The sequence below is a fragment of the Periophthalmus magnuspinnatus genome, chromosome 14, assembly GCF_009829125.3.
Source record: "Periophthalmus magnuspinnatus isolate fPerMag1 chromosome 14, fPerMag1.2.pri, whole genome shotgun sequence".
In the NCBI taxonomy this organism is placed as follows: Eukaryota; Metazoa; Chordata; class Actinopteri; order Gobiiformes; family Gobiidae; genus Periophthalmus; species Periophthalmus magnuspinnatus.
Window position 1 is genome coordinate 31,274,564 of NC_047139.1, and position 21,794 is coordinate 31,296,357.

The 21,794-nt window shown below is 39.3% G+C and overlaps 1 protein-coding gene across 2 annotated transcripts in view; it reads right to left on the reverse strand.

Moving 5' to 3' along the window:
* Positions 1-16,531, reverse strand: part of dclk1a (doublecortin-like kinase 1a) — a 68,943-nt gene extending 52,412 nt beyond the window's left edge. The window contains exons 1-2 of one of the 2 annotated variants that reach the window (XM_033978998.2): positions 16,159-16,531; positions 15,039-15,382 (exon numbers count right to left, since the gene is read on the reverse strand). In XM_033978998.2, the coding sequence (XP_033834889.1) occupies positions 15,039-15,382; positions 16,159-16,519 (705 nt within the window). In that variant the 5' untranslated portion in view covers positions 16,520-16,531. The remainder of the gene's footprint in view (positions 1-15,038; positions 15,383-16,158) is intronic. The other variant, XM_055226404.1, reaches the window with a different exon arrangement.
* Between the last annotated feature and the right edge of the window lie 5,263 nt (positions 16,532-21,794).

The following is a 21,794-nucleotide window of genomic DNA, read 5'->3' on the forward strand; positions in this document are numbered from 1 at the left end:
TGTTCTGGCAGTGATTACATGTCTGTATTGTTTATGTTCAATAAAATTGCTATAGAAAGACAGATTTATGTGTTTTCAATAAGACAAATAGAATCAAATTGAAAACTTTGATCGATTAATATAAGGAAAAATAGCGCGATATATTTTTTGTCATATCATCAAGTTGTGATATGTATAACTAATTCATAAATTACAACAACTCACATTTGGAAAAAAAAGTAATAAAAATAAAAAATCAAATGAACCTATGGAAAAAACTATTGAAAATCCCAGCGCACAGAAATGTTCACAGTCAGAAACGGTCAGATCCTGAAGAGAAAAGCTATTCCTGAGTCTTTCTGATCATAAAACAACAGGCTTTGATGTGGTTCAGCACCCCATCTGAGACATGGTTACACAACAGCTACAGCAACAAGACAAACGGACACAAACTGACACACAACGCATATTTAAAGGCATATGGCAAAGAGATGGATGGAGACGTTTGGTGCACAGACATGAGGCTTGTCAAATTTTGAACACAGCAACCTCAAAAATGAATGCGCACAATTTATGAGGGCAAGCTTCAAACTAGTTATTTGATCATTCTTTAGAAAACAAAGAATTGACAATTAACAACATACTTCGCATGTGTGAAATTATTTTGAAATAATTTGTATCTCGGACATTTCTTTACAAGTCTAGAGTGAAGGAAAAATGATCATTGCCTGTTATGTAACGGAAGAGTGCTTTAGAAAATCTATGTGGTAACATCGCCACCTCGTGTCCTACTATCGAAGTACAGTCAGTTTTCATTTTTCAATTGCATTGTTGAAAAATAGCAAGCTGTGACATCAGGTAGCTTACATTATATTGACGTTATGTAGCCTACATTATAGTGACGTTAGGTAGTCTACATTATAATGACGTCAGGTAGCCTACATTATAGTGACCTTAGGTAGCCTACATTATAGTGATGTTAGGTAGCCTACATTATAGTGATGTTAGGTAGCCTACATTATAGTGACCTTAGGTAGCCTACATTATAGTGACGTTAGGTAGTCTACATTATAATGACGTCAGGTAGCCTATATTATAGTGACGTTAGGTAGCCTACATTATGGTGACATTAGGCAGTCGTGACATTATGTAGCCTACATTATAGTGATGTTAGGCAGTCGTGACATTATGTAGCCTACATTATAGTGGCATTAGGCAGTCTACATTATAGTCATTACATAAAGGTTTTGAATAGTATAGTATAATTTAACAGAATCAATGGAATTCTACATATTTGCCATGGTGCAGAAGTGGTTCCACAAGATGGCACTGTTTAGTAGTTAGGTTTTTCATGCCAGTGAAGATAACATTTTGATGATGGCCAATAGAATATAAACCCCAATACAAAGATCAGTCAAGGTTTTTATAGATGTTAAAGTGTTTCTGTTTTGATAGAGATGTGTTTCTAAAAAAGTTGCATAGTTTACACAGAGTAGTAGAGGTAGTACTTCATTTAAAGTTAAGAACCCTTTCTGAACATATGATTAAATATGTCTGTGTAATCCCTCAGTTGTCCAGGTATGATCCACTGCCTTATATCTGTCTGAAGGGAGGTGCTAACTACACTGACAATAACACACCTGTTTTTGTACAGTTTCTGTTTGTTGGGTAGGTCTATAAGCGTGAACTGTCATATTTAGCATCATTGTTCAGGCCACTAATGGGCGCTCTCACACCTATTAGTATACTGGCTATCACTGTTGTTTTCATTGTTTGATTTAGGTCTGAGGATGAAGTTTTAAATAGGAGATAGATGGCGTCTAAGTCACCTATTCCTGTTCAAATCTAAAATGTCTTTACGTCAACGCTTTTTGCAACGCTTCTGACCATTCCTCCACCAAACCAAGTGTTACAATGATCATAGATGATTACTACACCCCAATGACAACCAACATTCATCGTCTTTTCCCTGTCGCCTTTTTGCCATAAGCTCTTTAGTTCTGAATCAGCAGCTGGAAACATCCTCCTGTTTATTTGGATGGCGCAATCTGTCAGACTAGCAGGTGCTAGTTTAGTGAATGCTCCTGTCAGCATCTCACAGTTATATAAAGGAGTGTTCTGACAGTCGCAGAGGGGGAGAGAGGGACAAGTGGAGCTGATGAAGTAAGATATACAAATGTGAGTTTCAAAATATACACAAAAACACAAATGCAGTTTAAAGTGAAGCTATAGTAAGAAAGATTTGAATTGACAAGGAAAGGGGAAAACAATATGCTATATTATATTCTATTGTTCTATGTGGTATTATAATGAAATGTAGATATATAGATTGAAAATTAAATTCTTATTAAAAAAAAATTTAATGACTGCATCAGCAGGAAATCATCAGGAAAAAAATTATGAACCAAATATATTTCCACGATATGCAGCCAAACACAACAACACAAGCTGGAGCTAATCATAATCTCATGTACCACAATGGACCCACTGTTAAAACACAAAGTACACAATGAGGTCACCCTCATGTCTTACACACAATACACACAACACGCAGCATTTTTGCCACAGCCGGAGCAGTGAGATCAGAGGAGCTGTCCATGGTGCTGAAGACACAGTTATACAGTGCTACAGAGGAGAGAGAGGGGACACAGGCACACACTGGTACATGGATAATATGGAAGACAATAGGAGATTGAAGAACAGGCCACAAGGATTAGTGGAAATTTTTAGGGAGTGAAGAAGCACAAATGTCAAACTGAATAGGCTCTGTGCACACTGGCTAGCTCATTGTGTCTAAAAGCTAACAGTCATTGGAAGACATAACATAATCAACCTTTTGAAATTCAAATTTATAAAAAAAAAGACTAGCAACTTATTTTTATATGTAGAATACTTCAGTTTGAGGTGTTGTTTTAATATTTATTATGCCTCAAACTTAGCATTAGTGATACAATTGAGATATGTCTCTTTCTAAACACAGAAGTGAAGTGTTCACTTTATTTGTGTAGTCAGTGACAGCTTCCTGTCCACTGCCTAACCCTAACCACTTAACCTCTGACCTCTGACCCCTAACCAACCCGCAGCTCCCTGTCAATTGCCTGATCTTTAAATATTTATTCATTTTAGCATGACTCTTCAAAAACCTCATACACATCAAACTGGACAGGAAGTAATGATGCTAACAGTGAGGCTGCCAGGTTATAATCCAGTTCAACTATGTCCAATACAATAAGGTTTCAACTAGCAGTCTATTAGCTGAAAGGATTTAATCTGCTCTCTTCTCTTTTAAATTTAAAATATTGTTAATGGACCTCTCTGGTTTGCAGAGCACTTAGAAGGACTTTGTGTAGTGTTAGTGTGTAGTGTAGTGTGCAGCCTCAGATACATGTGCTTTTCTCTAAGCACATGTATCTCTAAACAAAACAAAAAAGCTCTAAAACATAAAAGTTAAACAGGGGAGAGAGAGAGAGATGGACAGAGAGACAAACACAGACAGAGAGACAGACACAGAGAGAGAGTGGCAGAGTGACAGCGACAGAGAGAGAGAGAAAGACACAGAGAGAGAGACAGAGAAAGAGACAGAGACAGAAAGAGAGACAGAGAAAGAAAGCGAGAGAGAGACAGAGAGCGAGAGAGAGAAAGAGAGAGATGGAGAGAGAGACAGAGAGAGAGAGGCAGAGAGAGAGAGTGAGAGAGACAGAGAGAGAAACACAGAGATAGAGAGAGAGAGATTGAGAAAGATATGGAGAGAGAGCCTGACATAGAGAGACAGAGCGAGAGAGAGAGAGAAACAGAGACCGAGAGAGATGGAGAGAGAAAGACAAAGACATAGAGAGAGAAAGAGAGAGAGAGAGAGAGAGAACGACAGAGACAGAGAGATGGAGAGAGTGCCAGTCAAAGAGAGAGAGAGAGATGAAGAGAGAGTGAAAGAGACAAAGAGAGAGAGACAGACAGAGAGAGAGAAAAAGGCAAAAAGAGCAAGATGGGGAGAGAAAGAGAGAGAGATGGAAAGAGAGAGTGAAAGAGACAAAGAGAGCAAGAGGACATGGAGAGAGACAGAGAGAGAGGCAGAGAGAGATAGAGAGGGAAAGAGTGAAAGAGACAAAGAGAGCGAGAGGAGATGGAGAGAGACAGAGAGAGAGGCAGAGAGAGAGACAGAGAGAGAGAAAGACAAAGAGAGAGAGATGGGAAGAGAGAGTCAAACAGACAGAGAGAGAGGGAAAAGTGAGGGGTAGAAAACAGAGAGAAAGAGAGAGGGGGAGGGATAGAAAATAGAACAGAGGGAGAAGAGAGATAACAAAAGAGAGGGAGGGGGAGAGAAAGGGGGGAAGATGGCTCAGAGAAGGAGACAGAAGAGATGAAGAGGCATAGAGAGGATGAGAGAAAGAGGGAGAAGAAGAGGTAGAGAGATGGGGGGAGGGGGTAGGCAGGTGACACGAGGTTAGTTAACTCATAGAGCAGAGGTCTGAGCTGGCAGCACAGTTTGCGCATTCACCTAAACAGACACACGCCCTATTGCCAGACTGCTGCGCTTATGTAACAAAACTTATGTAACACTCTGGCGCTCCACCGGGGGAGCTCAAAACTTAACTTCTGGGTCTAAAACTGGGGTTTCTGGAAAACTATTTTGTTTTGATTTGGGGATAATTATAAAACTTTTAACTCAGTTGTGTCATGACTGCAGTGTTTCTGTGAGGGAGGTAGTAATGAATCATTTGGGCAGAGATTAGTTTAATTTATCGTCTTTTATGAGCTTTTATTAATCTTATCTTTTCTCTTCAAATAACTCACTGATATTATCTAATTGTGCCTAATTACCTCCTCCACTCCATCCCATGACAAATATGTCAGATGTGGGGCTCTTTCAGATGTAGATGGAGTTGACAGACTGGAGTGACTCAGTGCATGTGAGTCAGAGTGTTTGAAAGTGTCTGAGCTCAAACGTCTGCCATCGATCCTGGTTTGGCAGCAGCTCCTCAGCTCCAGTCTGTCCCTCTGACAGAGGCACAGATCTATACAGGCCAAGTGGAGGAGAGATGTAGGAGCTAACGCAGGCAGTGACTAAGTGTAATCTGTTAACTTCAGGTGGAGGAAACTTTCAACGTATGTGTTTAAAGGACCCATATTACACTATTTTCTAATCTGGTATAATGTTGTTTTCTCATCAAAAACATACCTGGTGTTGTGTTTTGTTTCATTAACACATGTTTAACGCACAAATCATGTATATTTAGACTTTGTATATGTTGCCATTGGGTAACATTATCAGAAAACATGGCATTAATTTTCACTGCTATGCTGATGACACTTAGCTGTACTTATCAATGAAACCAAATCAGACTCATCAAATAGATAGACTCAGTGCCTGTGTGAAGGACATCAAAACCTGGATGACCTTGAATTACCTGCTCTTAAATCCTGAAAAAGGTCATTGTCATTTGTCCCAAAGGTCAAAGAGATTCTCTGTCGGACCAGATAATCTCACTCGACAATGTGAGTATAGCTTCCAGCCCTACTGTAAGAAATCTTGGAGTCCTATTTGATCAAAATCTCTCATTCACAGCCCATATAAACCTATCTTGTAAAACCGCATACTTTCACCTGAGAAATATAACTAAAATTAGACATATTTTACCTAAAAACGATGCTGAAAAACTCATCCATGCATTTGTTACTTCCAGACTTGATTACTGTAATTCTCTGCTCGCCGCCTGCCCCAAAAGTACTATAAGGAGCCTCCAGTTGGTCCAAAATGCAGCGGCCAGAGTCCTAACAGGAACTAAAAGAAGAGACCACATCAGTCCTGTACTGAAATATCTGCACTGGCTTCCTGTCGAGCTTAGAATCAAATTCAAAGTCCTCCTCCTGACATACAAAACCCTAAACGGTATGGCCCCATCCTATCTGCAAGATGCTATTGTCCCGTACCAGCCAAACAGAGCACTCCGCTCTCAGAATGCAGGACTATTAGTGGTTCCTAGAGTGTCCAAAAGTACAGTGGGAGGGAGAGCATTCAGTTACCAAGCTCCTGTGCTATGGAATCAACTCCCTGCTGATGTTAAACAGGCCCCCACAGTCTCTGTATTTAAGACCGGGCTTAAAACCTTCCTCTTCGGTATAGCTTATGACCAGGTTACACAGTGAGGGAGTTAGGGACATTAAAACCCGGGATAAGACAGGCTGCAGTAGGAGATAACTAGCTGGGGAAAGTATGGCAACCTGAGCACTATCCTCTGCTTTGTCCTATTTTCTCATCAGCAATGCTATTCACATGTGGTCCCCTGTCCCACTCCCTCTGTGTAGTGTAACTCTTTCAGATGCCCCGATGACAGCTGGACCCTCTCCTCCTCCCCGCCTGGCCCTCCTCCACCCGCCTCCCTCTCCTCCTCGCCTGGCTCTCCTCCTCCTCGCCTGGCTCTCCTCCTCCTCGCCTGGTCTTCCACCTCCTCGCCTGGCCCTCCTCCGCCCCCCTCCCTCCTCCTCGCATGGCCGATTTTTCTTCTTTTGTCTGATTTTTCCTGTTGTTTGATTTTCCTGTTTGTTTTTGTGTGTAGGCAGCACAGTGGCTGAGTGGCAACACTCATGCCTCACAGCAAGAAGGTTTGGTTCATCCCCGGGTCGCCCAGGCCTTTCTGTGTGGAGTTTTGCATGTTTCTCCCCATGTCAGGACGGGTTTCCTCCGGGTACTCTGGTTTCCCCCATCAACCAAAACATGAACGCCCTTCGAGACAACTGTTGCTGTGATTTTGGGCGTTACAAAAATAAAATGAATTTAATTGAATTGAATTTGTTCTTCTCTCAAACAGAAAACACTGTTCCACTTTGTGATGTCATGTGGTAATACAGGACGTGCACCACTGTGTTTTAAAACTCCATGCAACTTCAATAGATTCATTTGGATAATTTCAGCCCTGGACATCGACAGACTAATAATAAATGATAAAGCTAAAGAGTCATTTCGTGTAATGTAGGACCTTTAAATTTTTTAAATAAAACTGTTATTTCAACCACCAAAAGTAATGTTTAATTAGTTTTCTCTGTGCCGGATCCAAAGCCCAGATAAACAATGAGACAAGTGACCTTTTATATACTATACATTTGTAAAAGTCACATCTACTAAATGTGTTCTCTACAACTTCTGTCCATCACTGAATACTGTACTGATTGTAACCACCAGGGCATCTGACTGTTCAATTTATCCTTAATGCAATTATCTAATCAACCAATCACATGGCAGTTGCTTCAATGCATTTAGGGGTGTGGTCCTGGTCAAGACAATCTCCTGAACTCCAAACTGAATGTCAAAATGGGAAAGGTGATTTAAGCAATTTAGAGCATGGCATGGTTGTTGGTGCCAGACGGGCCGGTCTGAGTATTTCACAATCTGCTCAGTTACTGGGATTTTCACGCACAACCATTTCTAGGCTTTACAAAGAATGGTGTGAAAAGGGAAAAACATCCCGTATGCGGCAGTCCTGTGGGCGAAAATGCCTTGTTGATGCTAGAGGTCAGAGGAGAATGGCCCGAGTGATTCAAGCTGCTAGAAGAGCAACGTTGACTGAAATAACCACTCGTTACAACCGAGGAATGCAGCAAAGCATTTGTGAAGCCACACCACTCACAACCTTGAGGCGGATGGGCTACAACAGCAGAAGACCCCACTGGGTACCACTCATCTCCACTACAAATAGGAAAAAGAGGCTACAATTTGCACAAGCTCACCAAAATTGGACAGTTGAAGACTGGAAAAATGTTGCCTGGTCTGATGAGTCTCGATTTCTGTTGAGACATTCAAATGGTAGAGTCAGAATTTGGCATAAACAGAATGAGAACATGGATCCATCATGCCTTGTTACCACTGTGCAGGCTGGTGGTGGTGGTGTAATGGTGTGGGAGATGTTTTCTTGGCACAATTTAGGTCCCTTAGTGCCAATTAGGCATCGTTTAAATGCCACAGGCTACCTGAACATTGTTTCTGACCATGTCCATCCCTTCATGACCACCATGTACCCATCCTCTGATGGCTACTTCCAGCAGGATAATGCACCATGTCATAAAGCTCGAATCATTTCAAATTGGTTTCTTGAACATGACAGTGACTTCACTGTACTACAATGGCCCCCACAATCACAACATCTCAACCCGATAGAGCATCTTTGGGATGTGGTGGAACGGGAGCTTCGTGCCCTGGATGTGCATCCCACAAATCTGCAAGATGCTATCCTATCAATATGGCCCAACATTTGTAAAGAATGCTTTCAGCACCTTGTTGAATCAATGCCACATAGAATTAAGGCAGTTCTGAAGGCGAAAGGGGGTCAAACACCGTATTAGTATGGTGTTCCTAATCATTTTTCAGGTGGGTGGGTGTGTGCGTGTGTGTGTGTGTGTGTGGGTGGGTGTGTGTGTGTGTGTGTGTGTGTGTGTGTGTGTGTGTGTATATATATATATATATATATATATATATATATATATATATATATACATTGACTACAGCACAGTTTTGGAGGTGCTCTGACCTATTGTCCATATCACAATTCGGTAAAATCAACCAATAATAGTATAATAGTAACTCCCATGAACTGTTGCTAATAGCGACAATAAAGTTGCGCCTGATTGGTCGACCATGAGTTACTTAACACCACTGCATTGCACAAAGCAGACCACTGGATGACAACTCTCCCCAAAAGACAGTTCAGGGCTGCAACTGCTAACTGTGACTCAGCAGATGAGCAGAACCAGCTGGACTCCCTGCTGTGCTCCTACAAAATATGAAATGTAGATTACATCATCACTCACAATGTCTAAGTATGGCCTATGTCTTATTTTTGACAGACAAAAGAGAGATGACTTATAGGGAGGGAGAGATGGCATATGCTAAAGCTGTAGGATTTCAAAGTGCTGCGTGTACTAATTAAACACAAACTAAATAGGCATGAAACTAGTGATGTGTTGGCAGAGAGACAGGCACAAAAACAAAAAATTGGCTTAAGAAAGACAGCCAACAAAAGCATACCATATGCAAATAGGGTATAGCACAAACATTGTTGCATAATATGTTTTTAAGAAGCCAAGTAATGGGGAACACTTGGGCAAACAAAAAGATAAGAATGAAAAGTGATGGAGGGAAAGAGAGAAAGAGTGAGAGAAAGACAGAGAGACAAAGATAAATAGAGAGAAACAGAGAGAAGGTGGGGGTCAGTAGTGCAGATGGGTGCAGAGGGGTGACCCAGCTGTGCCTGACACATTTGACCAGAGTTTAATGGGCAATTAAATCTGGATGAACACAGACAGACCTGGGACATGATTAAGAGAGAGCAGCGGAAACATAACAGGAAGAGAGCAAGTAACGACAGACTGAGTGAAACATACATAATACTAATGTGACAAAAAATCTAAGGAGCTCTTCTCATTCAGATAACTGCTGTTTTCAAAAAGGTGGACAAAAAGTGTGCCAGGCAAAAAGATAGTTTCATCTAAACAACATCCTGCAATTAACAATTTCCAGTGATGTTTAGTTTTGTACAGGTTCCTTCAATGAGATGTTATACACAAAGCTGCATAATGTATCCATGGGTTACAGTGAGGAAAAATTAACACTGTTGTCATGGCAATTGACAACTTGTGAACATGTGAATATCAACTAAGCTTAATTTCATCCAGAATGTAATGAGTCCCAGCAGCGTTGAGATATGGGTCAAATGCAGAGCACAAATTTCCCTATGGGGACAATAAAGTGTATCTTAAAAGGCCCATAATACACTGCTTTCTGATCTATGTTATAATGCGGTTTTCTCATCACAAACATACCTGGAGTTGTGTTTTGTTTCATTCATACATGTTTAACACACAAACCCTGCATATTTAGGCTGATTACTTCTCTCAAACAGAAAACACTCTGTTCCACCTTGTGATGTTATGTGGTAATACAGGAAGTGCTCCATATACATTCATTGGAATCATTCTGATCATTTTAGCCCTGGAATTGCCCTATATCAATTGAACGAAAGGTAAAAAGTAGCTGTTAAATTGAAAACTACCACTTCATGAAATCACAAGGTGGATTAGACCATTTTGAGTTTGGAAATGTAGACACCTTAATACTCCAGGATTACTCAAACTTGTGTGAATAAAACAAATGCAAAAACTGGTATGTTTTGAAGGAGGGAACATTATAACATGGCTTAAAGCTCACAAGAGTCAATTTAGCATAATATAGGACCTTTGACATTAGTCACTGGGTAAACAAAGACACAGCAGTTTTAGTAAAAGTAAAAGTATCACTTAAAAATGATATATAAAATATAAAGAAGATACATATTTTGGTCAATAGCAGAAATACAAATCAATTTTTATTTTTTTCTTTTAGATTTTGTGTATTTATTTTTGTTTGTCAGGATGTAAAAGGTAAAAAATAACAACCTCTAAAATCATATGAAAAGTATTCTTTTACTGTTCAGTCCAGTCCAAAAATGTAGTGGAAAGTAGTAGAAAGTACTTGTACTTAAGTAAAGTACAGATACCTAAAAATTAAGTACAGCACAGTACAGTACTTTACTACTTACACTTTGTTACCTTCCACCAAGAAAGTCCTCAAACAACTGCATGAAAATGGTGGTACGTGAGGTGCTATTTCTCATTTCATATAAGATATTTCTTCTTGGATTGCAAGTTGATTTTAATAAATGCTGTATTTTGCTGCAGTTGTAAAGTAAAGACACACCAAAATGGAAATACACGAATTCATTCTGTTTACATAGCTTAAAAATGTGTTGGATGCACTGTCACCTCATAAATAAGGCAGCTCTTACCTACATTTACCCATAAACATTTTTAGGTACAGTAGTTAGAGAAAACTGTATAGCAAGGGCATAACCGGATATATAGCTTTCCTCAGCTTGGTTCTCATGTTACCAGTAGAAATACAAGACACACAATGTCCACAGTGAAGTGAGCTCTAAGTGGGAAAGTGTCAGGACATATCAAATACTCACTACCTGTTCACAACCTGTTCACTCTAATCGGATTACAATTACCAATGCTTTGTTATGGTCATCTCAAATATACAGATTCTATACAATTCATTAGCCTTTGTATATTATTTACAAAGACACATCAGCTTAAACAAAGTCAGAATTCAAAATGAGTCCTGAACTGACTTCCAATCAACTTTTCAAGCAATATAAACATAATGTATATCTTAGACCTGTCACAATAACACTATTTGAACTGCGATATATTGCAGTAAATATAGACGCCAAATGCTAATACTCAAACCAAACCTTAAGCCCAATTATCCCCAGTATTCTAAATGTAACATCTAAGTAATTAGATTATAATGAGTCATATAAGTTCATAATTCAACCTTCTACATCTCAAATCTTATCATATTGCAAAAAAAAAATATTAAAATTAAAAAATATCCCACTACTGCAAAGAGAAAGTAACCACGGTAAATACTGACCCTAAAGAACATTGTTCCATCTATCATGTTTTGAATGATATGATATAGTATAGTAATTATTGTGACTGGCCTAGTATATATGATACTGGCTCTTTTTCAAGCAAGGAACAAAAAATGGTACCTACAACTTTATCATAAAACCTCACTGATCAAAAGGACCTATTCACCTGGTAACAGCAGTGGCACTTAAAGAACTTTTTGAATGAGCTCAATACATTTCAGTGGGACACACTGGGAGGAGATCACTTTGTTATTTCAGAGTTTGCAGTTATTCTAATCTTCAAATTTTCAAAACCTCTTTCTAATAATAACTTAGTTATTATGCACATGTCAATTATTTACGCTGCCTGGATGTGACTACAGGGATATAAAGAGAACTAGCCCAAATGTGTGCTGTAGCCCAATGCCTCTGCCTTCAGTATAGGGTTAATTAAACAGGAGGCCATCTTGAAGACTTTGTGTAAGATCTTTGGGTCTACAGAGAGCTGACAGAGGCCTAGAAACCTACTTCAGCTCTCAGGCACATCAATCAGCTGAGAAGACCCAAGCTTATGGCTCCACGCAAAACATACTCTCTACTTAACCCCTGAAGTAACCTGAAACCAACGCACACTCACTTAATTACGTCTATGGCCGCTGTTGATCAATAATGCAGGTTTGACATTATAGTTTCAAATGGCCACATCACAGTCCTATAGCAACACTGCACTCCATAAACTCACTATGGACTTATGTTATTATGTGCCATTGTGTGCTTGCTTCTTGTTGCTGGTTTATTCTAAAGTTGGTAAATTTATAAATTGCATTTAGCCAGTTTATAATGTTCAACACAAATATGTTTAAAGGTCCTATACTTAGCAAAATGGACTCTTGTGAGCTTTAAGCCATGTTAGAATGTTGTTACCTCCTCAAAAACAAACATGTGTTTTGTTTCATTCACACATGTCTGAGTAACACTACAGTATTAGTCTGTCTACATCTCCAAAGCTCAAAATGCTCTGTTCCACCTTGTGATGTAATGAAGTGGTTTTAAGTTAACAGCTCCAGGGCTGAAATCATCCAAATGATTCTACTGAAGGTGTATGGAGTTTAAAAACACAGTGGAGCACTTTCTGTATTACCATATAATGACATCACAAAGTGAATTTCTGTTTGAGAGAAGAACTCAGCCTAAATATGCAGGGTTTATGTGTTAAACATGTGTGGATGAAACAAAACACAACTCCAGGTCTGTTTTGATGAGGAAAGCATAATATAGGTTTCAATAATTAAAACATAGGTAAAAATAAATAAGTAGATTAAACTAGATAAGATTAGATTATTCTCAAGGCATCAATGTTTGAAACCTGTCAATCGATATCAAAAGTTACTAAAAATATTCAATATTCTTCATTTAAAATGCATGCTATACAGTTATGCTGTAATAATCTGTGAAAATAAGTTTATACATTGATGCACAAGCTGCCCATACAATGGCAGTGAGACTGTAACCATGCCTACAGACCCAATCAATATAATTTCTAAAAATAGCCTAACCATAACAGTCCTCCTCCCTGATACAGAAGTGCTAGAGCTGCAATTATTGTGTAATCTCCCGGACAGCAGCAGTAACCAATGGCGACCACAGAAAATACTGGTCTTTCTGTGAAAAAGTGTGCCACTTGAGCCACAAAAGGAAGGATAGAGAATGTTCTGATCTTGTTTTAACAATGTCTAAAATCAAAACTTTGATAATTAGTGAGTTGGGTTGTGGCAGGGCATCTAAGCATTTGGAAAACAGGTTAACTGAAGTAGCGAGCTTAGTTTAAAGTTTAAAGTAAAAAAAAATAAATAAAAAAACAGGACTTCAGCACCACTAAATGAACAGCCATGTCCATGCAATGTTCATAAAGGACAGAGATAGCACAAAATGGCAACCCTCCTATATCTTATGTGCTCTAATTAGCAGAATGACTCACAAATTAGCCATTTACAACATAATTACTGCTGTGTGACAATGAATAGCCTGACGTCAAATGCAATTGGCTTTTCATGACAAATTCTTATGCTTCCAAGATCATTTTAAAAAGACACAATTTCTCCAGTGAATCATCTGCCTACATTTAATTGTAGACCCCAAAGTAAAGGGTCTTTGTACTGGAGTCACCTTAACCAACAAACTACTACATTTCACTATATCCATACATCTACTTTGCTCTTCCAGATATTATCTCAACATCTTTTTATGACCCTATTCCATATCCTTCCTCTGTACCTGTGCCTAAATCAGTCCTCTTTGACTCCAAAACAAAAACAATGCCCTTCTTCAGATCTACTCATTCCTAATCTTGCCTCATCTTTGACAAAGATTTAAATTCTCTATGTGCAATAATATGTTAACATCCTAAATAGTAGCAGTGCAAGACAAATGATCTTATATGGCATGTCTTTTTATAGCCTAGCTCCACTGTGGTGAGTTGCAGATGAAAAAGGTGGGTGGACTATCAAGGGGGTTGTGATATTTGTATTTGAGGTAACAGCAGCGTGTGAGAGAGGATTCCCACTCCATTCATAGATTTTAGTCAGCTGTACTCTCCTGTTTTAACCATGGCTTCTTTTGTTCTTTCTCCTTGCATGGCTGGTTTCCATTCATGAAAAGCCCCATGCTACAAGAATGAGCACTGACATTAAATATTAAGCTGCTTTTATACTGTTGATCCTGATGCCTTTTAACTGACCCCAATGCAATGCAAGACGTTCAGATATGATGTTAAAATAAGACCCCATTGTAAAAATCTGCAGTATCTCGACCATTCAACTTGAAGTTCAATGGTTTGCTGCCATAGTAACACTCAAAATTAGCCTGTAATAGGTCTGCTTTTAAATAAAACTGAAAGTAAGTGCTGTTTTAGAGGTGACATAATGGATATTTAGAGTTTGACATTGCTTAGTGGAGCAATAGTGCCTGTTAAAAGTAAAGGGTCTTTGTCACTGCAAACAATGTTATTTTCATATCAATTTTTCAGTTGAAGAAGACAACCAAATAAATATGTTGACATACTGTATTCAACCTAACCTGGCTGAGTCAGCATCACAGCTGAAATAGCCCCTCAAATTCACTTTTTCACTTAGACCACAAATTTGACTCAAATCTGTCAACTGTCAAAAGAATTATATATATATATATATATATATATATATATATATATATATATATATATATAGAGAGAGAGAGAGAGAGAGAGAGAGAGAGAGAGAGAGAGAGAGAGAGAGAGAGAGAGTTGTTAAGTGATGATGTCACTTCCAGGTCCAACTGGCACTTCACAGCTGATTTCAACCTTTATTTTTATTTCGATTTTTTTTTTTTGCCACAGTGCTGCCTGCCTTAGACCCCGAAGTAACATCTCACTTAACAAATCTATAATATGATCAAATGGCAAAAATGTGAGTTTCATAAAGTCTTCCTGTCCCAAAATGCAATTGTTTTTTTGTACCCTCAATATTTCAGGGAATGTTTTCTGAATTGAACCATTATTGACATTATTGAGCCTCCACATGTGTTGTAAGTGTTTACCATGACAACGACAAAGCAGTTTAGTGTTGTTTAGACACTCACCAGTTTCCCCTCCAGTGTGTAGATCTTCTTCACCACTCCAGAGTCCAGTTTTATGGCATCTGTGATGTCCGTCAGCACCTGTTCATAGGAGTGTGCTGTCTTCTTGTTGAGCAGGATTCGCACGGCTTTACGGGGCTTGACACCGCTCCTCACCACAGTAACCAGTTTGGGGCGGATAAAGTCCTTGCACTCTCGGAACTCCTGTTGAGTCTTGGCACTGCCCAGAGACGCAGGCCCGCGGGAGGTTGCTGCTGCTTTGACATTCACAGACCAGTTGGGGTTAACATTTTTTGTGTAATCCAACTTTTTGTATGCTTCAATGGAGCTGCAGACGTAGCTGTCACCTGTCAAGTGTTTGCAAAAAACAAAAAAACAAAAAAAAAAACTGTAGGGTTGTCAAACTGCCAAAACACAGCTCCCATGTGTCATAGAAATACTGGGACAAAGAAAACATAAAGGTTTAAGTATAAAGCTAAAGGTATTTGGGCATTTTGATTTAGTAGTAGATTTCCATTTGTAAATCACCTGGTCATACGAATGGATGTTTGTGTAGTTGATATATTGATTGAGAAAGGAAAATGGGTAAGCAGTTGGGTAAGTAAGAAAAGCCAAACTGACTAGGGCAGTGTTCCTGACCAGCGGAGAACAGGTGGCATTTGTGTCTAGCCTCATCACTGTACATTACAAATACTTTTAAACAGCACATGACACATGTTAGGAATGATTACGGATAAGTTTAATTATGTTCAGTATAGAGAAGATCATTAATGTAAAGCAATGTCTGTTGAGTGTCTTGCTAGATTTGGAATTTTAAAGTGAGTCCGACAGCAACAATACTACATCTATTTATAGTGTTTTAATCATTAAGCCACAAAAGTACTGGCTGTAGGCGGTGAGTAAAATAGCACTTTGAGGGGGAGTTGTTTGCATCATGTAAACAGTTTTGTCCTATTAATTAGAACACTTTTTTTTAATGAAGACCAGGACCATGTTGGTCAAATATCACTCTTGTTACTGTATACAGGGATGGACACATTATTGTAGCCTATGCATTTTGAATAATTGATCTGTTTGCAATGGGGACAGACATGTCAAGTAGGACAGATATGACAAGTAGTACCTTCCACAAGCTGCTCAATGTTGGTGATCTTCCTGGACCCGTCCAGAGTGTAGATAGTGCGCACGCCTTGGGGTAGATTCACATTATCAGAGAGAGAGCGCGTGAGGTCAGCCAGGAGCGCGTCAAAAGTGCGAAACCTGTCTGCAGAAATGGCGTAGACAATCCCGTTGAAGTACCTGTCCCCATTGCGGTAGAAGCGCACTTTCTTGGCTCTCTTTTCGGCGCTGAGGGTCTTCAGGGTGCGTGTCCGGTAGAGGCTGCAGTGGGCGCTGTGCGTGGGACTCATGACCCCGTTCATCTTGGCGCCAGATCGGCTATGCCTCTGTCCCTTGTCCCGGTCGTCAAAGTGCTCCGTCTCCATGGCGCAACCGAGGCTTACAAGGACGCCGGTACTATCTGCAAACGCAAGAGAAAAACCTCTAAGAACGTAAAAAGTTACCGAAGTCAGCGCAAACAAGACAACGAACCGTGACGCTGCGCACGTCAGGTCTGCGCAGTGCCCGTCTGAAAATAACCCTCTAATGACAGATTAAGTGCAGTTAAGCCGAACAGCGGACTGTGCGCTACGGCTGCACCGTCTGACATGGGGCAGGTGGAGGGACGCACGGGGGCACGCACACGCAGCCGCAAGAGCAGGCACATGCAGCCGCGGTCACGAATCGATTAGAGAAGAGAGAGCCATTGTAAGAGGCACTTAATGAATATTCAACAACTCCATGGCACACTACAGCCAAGCATTTGACACTGGATCTCTAAACCAACCACAGAAATAGTGTTCTTAGATTGCGACACTGCCTACATTTATGCACAGTAAAAGACAAACAAACAAACAAACTGGCAGACATTTGTGAATAAATATTGTGTGTGTGGGGGGGGGGGGGGGTGCGTGCGTGCGTGCGTGCGTGTGTGTGTGACTTGTACTAAACAAAACGAATTAATACATCTAGCCTACCGCTAGAACATGATTCTGCTAAATACGCATGATTGATTGACTGAAACTATTATAAAAGTATTGCTATGAATATGTAATGAATTATTAAATTACTTGCCAACTCGAGAGACCAACTCCTCTGTAACCTCCAGCGTGACAGTCCTTAATGAAACTCTTTATACAAAGAAACTACCATTCATAAAGTGTCCACAGTGCAGCAGCCTGCTCCCTTAAAGCCTCGTGTGCCCCTTTGTCCGCCTGAGGAGGTCCACACCACGCAGAGGAGCAGTCACGGGCTGGAGAAGCAGTGGGTAGCAGCTGTCTCTCCTCCCATATTTCCCTGCCTCCTCCACCTTCTCTCTCTCTCTGTTTGTCTATAGCTCGGTGTCTCTCGTGTCCACGTCACTCGCGTCGTGATTTTCGTTCACCCCCACCTCATTAGGATGCGAGTCCACACTCAACCACCCGCTCCTGGGATGCGACTGGTCCTGCACGCCCCTCTCCTATCCATGGAGAACTCAGCTGGGTGGGTATACATTATTCTCTTTTACTGGCCATTATAACAAGGACCTTTATTCTGTCCAGTGCATCAGTGGGGCGGTCTATATCATAATTTATTAATGAGACAAGCAGACAAGTTTATTTAAGTACAATCTGGAAACAAAGCAATTCAAACCTTTACAGAAGAAAGAGGTAAAAAAATAATAATAATAATAATAAAAAAAACAAACAAACAAAAAAACAAAAACATATCCAGCAATTAATTACAGAAGAAGAATTATCATAGAAGAATTTCACATTTTACACCTGATACCCTTAACAATCAACCTTATTTTTAGTGGGTTTTGGGTAGTATGGGGTGTATATGATTTATTTGTGGTTTGACCTTTAAATAAAACCATAGAACTAGAGCAGGTTTAAGTGTGGCATAGTGGCACGTGAGATATTATGCAACCACACACTTATTCATTGTAAACGCTGCAGGTCTCCAAGGAGCTCAGAATCAGCTCAAAATATGCTGCAGCTTCAAAGTAATATGCAGCATGATCACAATTAGCTCTTGCTGAGCATTAGTGTTTATCTTACACGAAGAAGACAAGCCCAAGGGACCAGTAATCATGAGAGATTAGCAAGAAGAGCATAGTGCTATATGCGAGGTTTATGAATGACAAAGGTATGCTCCAAATGTTGAAACGTGACAAGAGTTGAAGAATTTTTTTAAAACAAGAATCTATTTTGGTAAATGTGTGGGACTCCAGTGTTCATCACAAACAGCCCCTGCTAAAAATATACTGTGGAGAAATGAGGCAGGAGTCCTATTATACAAATTATCCAAGTAAAGTCTAAACACTGGTTCCCAAAATGTGGTAGAGGATAAATGTGGTGGTACAAATGGTAGACTTTACCTTGGTAATGCAGCCTATTGATATTATAGTTAACGTATGTAATGGCCATTTAAAATTACTCCTTTTGGGAATGGATTTGGATTATTGGGGAGGTCACTGGGAAATATATAATCCATATTAGCTGGCATGCTATATGTGAACAAGTATGGATAGCCCTTTGTGCCACTGCCAATCTGAGATAATGAGACAGGAGCATCAGATAAACCTGCAACAAATTAATATGCAAATTATGCATTTGTTGCAGCGCTATAGGAGAAAACCTGAATAAATACATACACACACTCTATAGATTTCCCGCAGAACCATCAGACTGTAATATTTTTTATTAAATAAATATTACAGTCTGATTAAACGCTTAAACTTCTCCTGAGAAGAGTTTGAAGGAGCTTTAATGGAGCAATCAAGTTCAATTAAGAAACATAACAGTCACACTGTGAACACTGGCCAGGAGTAATGACATTTGCTTTGGACATTTGCATCCACAGTGGACTGGGCTGAGTGCCTAAATGAGACTGGAATATTTACCTCTGCAGTATGACTAAGACATTTGTAAAGTGGTGCCTGTGTTTATACATGCCTTAGCTATATGCAATAAATGACTTTATAAATCATGACATTTTACTTACTAATACTAATACTCCTGACTAATATGCCACTGCTTCCCCTAACAATACTAGATTTTACTCATGGCACGTGCTATTGACTCTCAGTGATCTGGTAAAAAAAAAAAAAAAAACATCATTAACTGTACAACAAATGAAACTTTATTTACAAAAGCACACAAACAGCTTCACACGTCCCTTTTTGGCAGAACCAGAGAGCCACACAGAGCTGCACAGAGCCGCACAGAGCCGCACAGGGCCGCACAGAGCCGCACAGAGCCGCACAGAGCCGCACAGAGCCGCACAGGGCCGCACAGGGCCGCACAGTGCTGTACAGAGTCACACGGAATCACACAGAGCCACAAAGAACCCACTGGCTGGATTAAGACAACAGACAAATGGCACTGGGAGAGACACAAACTGAACAATTTGTCACTGAGTGTAGCTTGTCAGTTTAAGATGTCCTACCGCTCCATGATTTAAACCCAATCTGAAAAAAAGGTTTGTATATAAAGCTGGAAGAAGGCACATTGTATTGTGAATCTGTTCAGTCTCAACATCAAGCTGGTATCTTTAAATGAAGTAATTCATCTAAGCCCAACTACCTGTCACAGCAACATATTTAAGATGGGGCAGTGATTAGAAAGCCATTTAAGAAATATGAACCTCTAGAAAGAAAAAAAAAAAAAAGGTCATAAGACCCGGTACCAATGAATAGTTAGCCCGACCTGCTCATCTCTTATGTTTGATGTTGAACCATGATAGAGAAACAACTATGTGGTTTAGTCAAAGAAAGTTGCTTCCTTATAGTTCTTATCTTAGCAAATGCCTTTTAAAATGTATAGGCAGTGACATTCATTCTCATTGTCTTTTTCACAAATAGTTGCTGTTTCAATATAATGTATGGAGTAAAAGGATATTTCCAGACCTAGAAGAAATTAAACTCAGATACACTTGTATCATACTGCGATATTTTCTGATCTATGTTATAATGTTTGCTCATCAAAAACAAAGCTGGAGTTGTGTTTTGTTGAGTTCTTCTCAAGCAGAAAACACTCCACCTTGTGATGTCTTGAAAACTATCGCTTCATGAACAGAGCTTTTTCAGTTTTGGAGATGTAGACAGACTAATAATAAAGGATTACTCAAACATGTTTGAATGAAACAAAACACAACTCCAGGTATGATTTTAAGGAGGTAACAGTATTAGAACATGGTTTACAGCTCATGAGTCTATTTTGAGTAATATAGGAGCTTTAATGTACTATGTGGACCAGCTTGTTTGAAAGTCCAGTTTTGCACAACTTTAGTTTGATCTGTTAAAGCATTTTTAGGTTTTTGAGCAAACATCTACATTCTGAACAGCAGTTTCATGTTGCCCAGACTCAAAAATAAGTTAACTTCAGCTTCACCAAACCCCATTTACTTTCATTGCTTTCAGTAGTATGTTTCATTGTATTTCATCCCTAAAAGTGTGTAAAATAGTCCTGGCCCAATTGATGCTATTTGTAAAAGTAGAATTAGAAAAAAAACAGTATGCAGTATCAAAGCTTAAATGCCAACCATGATTTTGATAGACAAGATCAGTGAGATTTCACATAACTAGGTACAACTTCACTATATGTCAACAATATTTTAAAGTTATTATTTTCAGTATGAATCAACCAACCATCATTCACAAGTAATCATCAAAAATACTACAGTAGTAAGTTTAGTAGTAAGAGTAAAAAGCTAACTTTTACAATCAACTGACAAAAAAATAATCATTCATACTCCAAACATGTTTCTTTGGCCTAGTTAAAATTCAGTGTTGGATAAAGATTTTCTTGTGCCCACGTGTGAAAAGGCAGTCAGTAGGTGGAACAGGAGCTGGTTGTTCTGTGGGTGAACTACACTTGAAGAAAGCGTTGGATGGTGTGTGGTTATGTGTAAGAGGTGGGAGATGTGTTTAAAAAAAAACAAGTGAAAATGTCAAGCTCAGCAGGCTACAAATGCATTAGAAGACGACCTCCTGATCTGACATCATGTAATCTTACTCATCTTGGAGAACACCAATAGGGAAGACAGGATTAGTGGTTGAAAAGTGGGTTCATTTATATTCATGGTGATCTATGTCAAGATAATATGGCACTTTTTGTGTACAACATTGGACAAAATTTAACTTTTAAAACTGTCAGTTGCTTTTATAACACAATGAATTCAACTGTTCTTTTTCAACATAATTGAAGCTAGTGCACAGGACAGTGCAAGCCATCATTCCTGGCTCATTACAATAAACCTATATAAATATTTGGCATGGATAGCATTGATATTTCTTTTGAATCACATAATTTAACTGAATGTTGAGTCTTTTCCTATATTTAGATATATAATAATAACCGTAGTTGTATACTTTAACTAATGTAATCTTTTCCTGAAAATGCATATTCAATTTGAAAATAACTTAATAGTATATAGCATTGCAAAAGACGAAATTTAAATCTGTCAACTAGTTATGATTTAAATTTCATCTTTTGCTATGGATCAGACCTGGATGACTGAAGGATTACACAAACGTTTTTAGAATTCCAACAAGGAGCATTTACAATCTGGTCTAGTTCTGGTTTAGTCCCAGTTTTGATGCCGTGAATGTGAAAGTGTGAATGCACTCTAAGGCTTTTCTACAGACTAACAGTGTCCTCCAGCAGCTGCATTTGG